General features: G+C 42.6%; 1 protein-coding gene across 1 annotated transcript; it reads right to left on the bottom strand.

Moving 5' to 3' along the window:
* Positions 1 to 399: 399 nt before the first annotated feature.
* LOC128117601 (40S ribosomal protein S17-like) lies at positions 400 to 6238 on the bottom strand. Its single transcript, XM_052749659.1, has 2 exons — positions 6214 to 6238; positions 400 to 836 (listed from the first exon to the last, which is right to left on the bottom strand). Exons 1-2 carry the CDS (start codon positions 6236 to 6238, stop codon positions 400 to 402), a joined length of 462 nt encoding a protein of 153 aa, XP_052605619.1.
* Between the last annotated feature and the right edge of the window lie 1379 nt (positions 6239 to 7617).

Here is a 7617-nt window from a genome sequence, read left to right as displayed (position 1 = left end):
GCCAGCATCCATGGTCTCAGAATCTGCAAAAAGTCTGTCCAGGCTCTTCTAACTTTTAAGAGTCTCCATTGAGAAATTGGGTGTAATTCTGATAGGTCTGCCTTTATATGTTACTTGGCCTTTTTCCTTTGCAGCTTTTAATATTCTTTCTTTATTCGGTATGTTTAGTGTTTTGATTATTATGCGGCAAGGGAACTTTTCTTGTCCAGTCTATTTGATGTTTTGCAAGCTTCCTGTACCTTTATAGATATGTCCTTTAAGTTGGGAAAAATTTCTTCTATAATTTTGTTGAATATATTTTCTGGGGCTTTGAGCAGGGATTTTTCTTCTTCTTCTATTCCTATTATTCTTTTTTTTTGTTGTTGTTTTCAGGTTTATTTAAAATATGACAGAACAGATTCAAACGGCTTCACGTGATATTTTGAAATTCATCCCAACTGTAGGCTGAGTGACCTGCAGGTTAAAGAGACTGCCGAAGTCCAGAAGCTTCAGCATTTCCTTGGTGTCAGGATCTACCTCAATGATCTCCTGATCCAGGGCTGAGACCTCAGGAACATAATTATCTCTCCTTTCTCTCTCTTCTTCCTGCAACTTGATAGAGATACCTCTCACAGGGCCTCTCTGAATCCTCTTCATCAGATGCGTGACATAGCCGGCTATCTTGTTGCGGAGTTTCTTGCTGGGGATAATGGCGATCTCCTCGCACATGCGCTTGTTGGTGTGGAAGTCATTACCCAGGCGCGTGTAGTACTTCTTGATGATGACCCGGACTGCCTTCCTCACAGTCTTGGTGCGAACGCAGTCCAGGTTGATGGGTCCCGGTAAAAGAGCTATTCCTATTATTCTTAAGTTTGGACTTTTTATAGTGTCCCAGATTTCCTGGATGTTTTGTGCCAGGAATTTTTTAGATTTAACACTTTCTTTGACCTGATGAATCTATTTCTGCTATTGTATCTTCAATGCCTGAAATTCTCTCTTCCATCTCTTGTATTCTGTTGGTGATGATTGCATGTGTAGTTCCTGTTCACTTACCCAGGTTTTCCATTTCCAGAATTCCCCCAGTTTGTGTTTTCTTTATTACGTCTATTTATATTTTCAGATCTTAGACAGTTTTATTTATTTCAGTCAACTGTTAGTTTTTTTCTTGGTTTTCTTGACATTCTTTAAGAGATTTATTGATTTTCTCCAAATTTTTGGTTGACTTTTCCTCCATTTCTTTTGGGGATTTTTAAAATTTCCTCTTAAGGAGCACTGTCATCTTCATAGAGTTATTTTTGAAGTTGTTTTCTTGTACTTCATCTGCATTGGGATATTCAGATCTTGGTGTCATAGGATGGCTGGGTTGTGGTGGTCACATATTGCCCTTTCTGTTATTGTGTTCTTACAGTGGCATTTATGCATCTGGATTTGGAGTGATTATAGGTCTAGGTGTTGATACCTGTGTTTGTCTTTGTTGGATGGGTGTTTTGTTCCTTGGTTTCTGTTTCTTCTCTGGTCTTCTGGCCTAAGTGGCCAAGGGTTCTGGTGACTGATATGTCTTCAGGTCTAGTAGGGTGTCCCTGCTGGAGTTTTGGGGACCTTGGTTCCCTTGATCTGGTCTGGCCTCTGGTAAAGCCGAAGTCTTCTTGAGTCTCTAGATCCAACTTGACCTCCAGTAAAGCTTGAGCCTTCTTCTGAGGTAACTAGGACCAACCTGGCCTCCAGTAGAGCTGCTGGGGCTGTTCTTTCTACTGGTATGGACTGTATGTGGGCCTATGGCATCTGTTCTTCCAACTGGTGTGAACTGTGTCTAGCCTATGGAGTTTTCTGGAGTTCTGGGAAAGGGCTGCTTGTTGACTAATGAGGGCAGATGTGGCTGGTGTGGTTCGTACCTCACTGGTGGAAGTCCACTGGGGTTGGGTGCAGCAGCAGGGCCAGGGATGAGCTGGGATGGCTCTTATGCTCTTTCTGCCTTCTCCCTCATGTAGATCCCTGAGCCCTGAGGGGATGAGTTTGATGAAGACATCCCATTTACAACAGAGTGCTCCAAAGTCTCTCATTCTGCCCATTGTCCAGTTGTGGGTCTCCATGTTAGTTCTACAGCAAAAAGGAACTTCTCAGATGAGGGTTGAGTGAGGCACTGATCTATGAGAGTAGCAATATGTCACTAGGAATCATTTTATTGCTGAGTTCCTTTAGCAGAATAGTAGTAGCAGGAGCAGACAAAGTGGATGGAGGCTTATTTAAAGAAATAATGACAGAAGACTCCCCAAACCTCTGTGTTCAGGGACCAAATATCCACAGTCATAGCACACAGTAACCCTCAAATTAGATTGGAAGGAAAGAAGCATTTAACAGATACACTGTAATCTTTAAAAAGTCAAGGGAAAGAAGAGCTATTTGAAATAATAAGAGGAATAGCAGTGTACAATATACAAGCGACTCCACTTAAGAAACATTGCAGACCAAGAAGCAGGGAATAGATACATTCAAAAGTAAAAAAAGGTAGAAAGAGTTCCTACCAACCAAGAATGCATAATCATAATTAGCACCAAAAAATATAAAAAAATTAAAGCTCACCGGTAATGATAAAAATCTAATCAGTCTAGAATACTATAATAATGTAACGATGGTACATTAATCACCTAGTATAAAGGATAAAAGACGGTGGGTTATGTTTTCAATGGTTATGCTGTGCATTGAAAATAGAATTTTAGAGCCCTTCTCCCTATCTTATGACTCTTTTGATGCTCCTGATTAAAATCAGGAGGTTACAAAACAAAACAAAAATTCAGGACTGTGGAAAAGGAACCTGAAAGGAGGAGGGCAGATGGCAGAGCTAGAGAGAGATAAAGGAGGGTGAGGATGAACATAAAGAGAATTCACTATATACATGTAAGAAATTGCCTCAAAACAATTTAATCAATAAAAATGAAGAATATTGCATTGGACCTATAGATCATTTTCAGTAATAGAACCATTTTCACAATATTAATTCTGCCAACCCAAGTCTGGGAATTCTTTCCACGTGCTAGTACCTTCTTCAATATTTTCAGATTTAATGATCTGTAGATTCAGTGCAATTACACCCAAATTCCAATGAAATTCTTCACAGAATTAGAAGTACCCCACCCTAAAATACACATGGAAGCAAAAAAGAAAGACGTAAAAATGGCAATGCAACCCTCAGTAGAAAGATGAATGAGATAACACAGTACATGTTCTTGAGTTATTTTACAGAGCCATTGTTAGGATCCTGCTCTCACTCTTCCAGGTCTAATGTCTTACATCATCAGGGGGCACGGGGCAACTGCATACTGCCACATGGTCATGCAATCTCTGCCTTAAAAAGTGGCACACGGACCCCCACCCTCTCTCTTTTCTGTTTCCCCTCTGCTCTGCTCCTGCCATCTTTCTGTCTCTCCAGGCCTGGTTTGTTTCTAATAAAGCTCTTTCTAACTCTGGTAGCTGTGGCTCATAACTTTTCCACCATGCCTGCCAACCCACCAGCACTGTTCATCCTTTCATTGGTGTTGTGACTCCCATAGGAAATTCTGCACATTCATCATCCGGACTTGAATGCCAGAAGCCTAGCCGAGGACCTAGACTGCCTGGTGATTGCCAGATCCTCTTTTCCCAGATGCTGGACCTGCTGCTGTGGCTCCTGCCACCATGGCTCCTGCTGCCATGTCTCCAATGCATGTGCAATTGATGAGTCCCATTTCCTGCGGCTGCAGCCTGACCTATATTCCTCTAGCACTGGACCCCCCCGGGACGGTCCTCAGGCTGCACTGGCAATGACACATTTTCTCTCCTGATGAGGAGGTCAATGCTGTCAGACCACTGGGTGGTCCACGTGCTGCATATGCTCCCAGTCCTTACTCATAACATGATGGCATTTTGGGTAACTTGTGGTGATTCATAGATCCTTCTCCTTGCCTCAGGGATGCTTGAGATGGGAGCTTAGGATCCCGGTTTGTTATTTTAATTTTTTATTTTTCTCTCTCGGCTGTAGCCATGGGACAAAGGGGTGGATATCAGTAAAATTGGTGGATACCAGTAAATTTGGCTGCATAACAGTTTGGTGGGAACTTCTGCCAGCGAATGGGCAAATGAAAAGAGTTACTTTATCCCCAAGCTTTCTGCTAAAGCTCTGAACCCTTTTCCCTCCCCATTTCTGATGTTTTCTCTGCCACATGCAACCATTTCTGTCTATTTGACTTCTGCTTTCTGCTCTCAGCAGTGGGTGGGCTTTAGTCCACCTCACCTTAACTTCTGAATGACTGGGCGGGTTCTCTACTGCTGTGGGATACTTCTGCTGACTCTCACCCTAACTTACCTTAACTCCTTCCACTCATTCTCAAGCTGCCGTGAGAGGCACAGATGGGTCTGGAAGTGGGCTAAGATCCATGCAAATAAGTTTACAATAGTCAGGATGGCTCTTGAGCCAGAGATCAGTTTATAGCCTGCCTTCAGGAAAGTCTTCCAAAAGCTGTCCTCAAGCCAGCAAACATCAAGGAAAAAAAAATCAAGACATGGAGTAAAATCTGTCTCTTGTTTCCTAGACCTCCCCGACTAAAACTTAAGCATCTGGAGAGCAAGGCTCCTGACTCCACAGGTGAAAGTGTCATCTGTGGCATTCAAGGTGTTCCAGGGAAGCGATAAAAAAGCCCAAGGACAAAATTGCCAAGTGCTGGCACACCCTGGCTCCTGAAAGATGTTGGGTCCCTGTTCTAAGTGAGGAAAAAGGCCACGGGCTAGTGACTGCCCTGCCAAGCCATCAATAGCCTTGTTGAAAGTGCCATCTAGAAAGACAAACAGTCAGTTGACTGCCCCCAGGCACCAAGGTGGCATGGGAACATCGAGCTAAGAACTGCAGCAGACCTAGGCTTGGCTGAAGGCTTGTGGGGAACCCAGTTGGCAGCAGGGAAGCAATCTGTTTTTTTTTTCTTCTGGACACCAGAGCCACTGACCTGGTCCTGAGAGTTTTGGGTTCTCACCTCTCCTCGTTTCCCTATTGTTGGGGTAGGGAGGACAGCCTTACCCACCTCACCAGATTTAATTGCACTTTCAGGGTTACTTAATGGGAAAAGATTTCCAACAGAGCTTTCATTGTACCTCACTCTAGACCCACCCACCTGTGCTTCTCTTCATGCACACAGACAGGGCCCTGATCTTTGCCTTGTCCCTAATTCCAAAGAAATAAGTTTTTATGCACCACAAGCTTTTTTCTTCCCAGTTCCCACTTCTAACTCACTGCTCAGCTAATGGTCCAGGACCACCAAAGAATTGGAGTCCAGAGATCATCAAGTAAGAAACTGTAACAGCTAAGAGGTATTTACATTCCCAGACCTAAAAGTGTCTGGGTTCTACAAAAACAGACTTTAATATAACCATCTATTACTATTAAATGCTTTAAACAATTGATCACCTGTCTCCTGGATGCCAAACTAGTAAAGGAAACAGGTGCCTTAAATAATCTGTCTCTGATAAAGCTTAAAAACAAGTTCCAATCTCTCTCTCTCTCTCTCTCTCTCTCTCTCTCTCTCTCTCTCTCTCTCTCTCTCTCTCTCTCTCTCTCACTAACACCAACCAATATAAGCAGAGTACTAAACACCACAAATGGTCACTAATTTTCTCATGGCTGCTTCTTAACATGTTCGAAATTTTTCCCAAGCTCCAGAAACCAGCTTAAATCCATCTGGATAGGTCAGATCTAACTTCAGGCCTTTCCTGTCTCATCAGCATCCTGTCAGACACCAAAGCAGCCAGGGTGCCAAGCCAAGAGGGATGGACGGCTCCAGAGCAGCAGGACAGCCTTACCCACCATCCCAAGATGCCTATCTGCCTCGGAAGACCCCCTTCCCTACTACCCCTAAGAGCCAACCAACACCCACCAAGTTATCTGGAAGCAGTTTTTCCAGGAGAAATGACGCCCCTATTCCTATTTACTTGCTTTTTAATAATAAGCAAAAGTCTGGAATGTTAGGATTCTGCTCTTACTCTTCCAGGTCTAATGTCTTACATCATCGGGGGCGTGAATAACTGCGTACCACCACATGGTCATGCAATCTCTGCCTTAAAAAGTGGCACATGAACCCCCACCCTCTCTCTTTCTGTTTCTTCTCTGCTCTGCTCCTGCCATCTTTCTGTCTCTCAGGCCTGGTTTATTTCTAATAAAGCTCTGTCTAACTCTAGTAGTCATAGCTGTGGCTCATAACTTTTCCACCGTACCTGCTGACCCACCAGTGCCGTTCATCCTTTCAGCCATAGTAAAAAAAAAAAAGCATGATACTGGCACAAAAATAAACCCACAAACAAATGGAATCGAATATAGGACCCAGAAATAGACCCACACAGTTACAGCCACCTAATTTTTGACAAAGGTGTCAAAAACATACATCAGAGAAAGGACAGTCTTGTTGACAAATGATTCTGGGGAAACTGGGTATACATATTTAGAATGAGTCAAGATCTTTTTGTCTCTTATTCTGCATAAAACCAATTCAATTCAAAATGAATCAAACAAGTTGATGTAAGATCTGAAACCCTGAAACTGCTAGAGGAGAGCATGGGCAAGACAAACATGTCAAGATATGGGGAGAGGCAAGGACTTCCTGAAAAGATTTACTAGAACAATAAATAATCTTAAGACTAGATAAACGGGATTTCATGAAACTAAAAAGCTGCTACACAGCAAGAGGAAACAATCAGTGAAGTGAAGACAGCTTACAGAATGGGAGAAAATCTTTGCCAGCTCTATGTATGGCCAGGGTTCAATGTCCAGACAATATGAAAACTCAGATATTAAATATTCCCTCCCAATAAACCATCTAGTCAGTCAGTGGAAAATGAATTGTTAAAATTGTCCTCCAAATTGGAAATACAAATGGTCAATAAATATTTGAAAAATGTTTAATACCCCTAGCTATCAGGCATACCCTAATTAAAACTGATTTGAGAGTTTATTGCACCCCAATCAGTATGTCTAACATCAAGAAAACCATTGTTAATAAATGCTGGTAAGGATGTAGGGCAAATAAAATTCTAATCACTATTGCTGTGCATGTAAACTGGTGCAGCCATCATGGAAATAAGTGTGGAGGTCTTGAAAAAAATATTGTAGGAACCAGAGGGTTCAAGGACATCACAAAGAAAACCCATAGAAACAACTAACTTGGCTCATAGGGACTCAACAACCAGGGAGCCTGCATGGGACCGACCTAGGCCCTCTACATACGTGTGACAGTTGTGTAGCTTGGTCTACTTGTGGGACTCCTAACAGTGGGAGCAGGGGCCGTCCCTAATGCTATGACTGGCTCTTGGGAACCTGTTTCTTATATGCCCAGCCTAAATACAAGGGGATGTGCCTAGTCCTACCTTAACTTGATATGCCATGTTTGTTGATATACAAGGGACCTGTATATCAACAGGAGGAGTAGATTGGGGGAGGCAGACTGGAGGTTGGGGGAGGAGATGGGTTGTACTGTGGTTGGGATGTAAGATAAATAAATTCATTAATTAAAAATAAAAGTAGAGCTACCATATGATACAGCTATATTCCTGAGTATATATATTCCTGAGTATATATTCCTGAGTATATATTCCTGAGTATATACTGAAAGAACTGTAAGTCAA

Source organism: Peromyscus californicus, unplaced genomic scaffold, assembly GCF_007827085.1.
Source record: "Peromyscus californicus insignis strain IS unplaced genomic scaffold, ASM782708v3 Scaffold_10__1_contigs__length_136768540, whole genome shotgun sequence".
Lineage (NCBI taxonomy): Eukaryota > Metazoa > Chordata > Mammalia > Rodentia > Cricetidae > Peromyscus > Peromyscus californicus.
The sequence above is the reverse complement of the archived record's forward strand: the minus strand, read 5'-3'. Positions and strand labels throughout refer to the sequence as shown.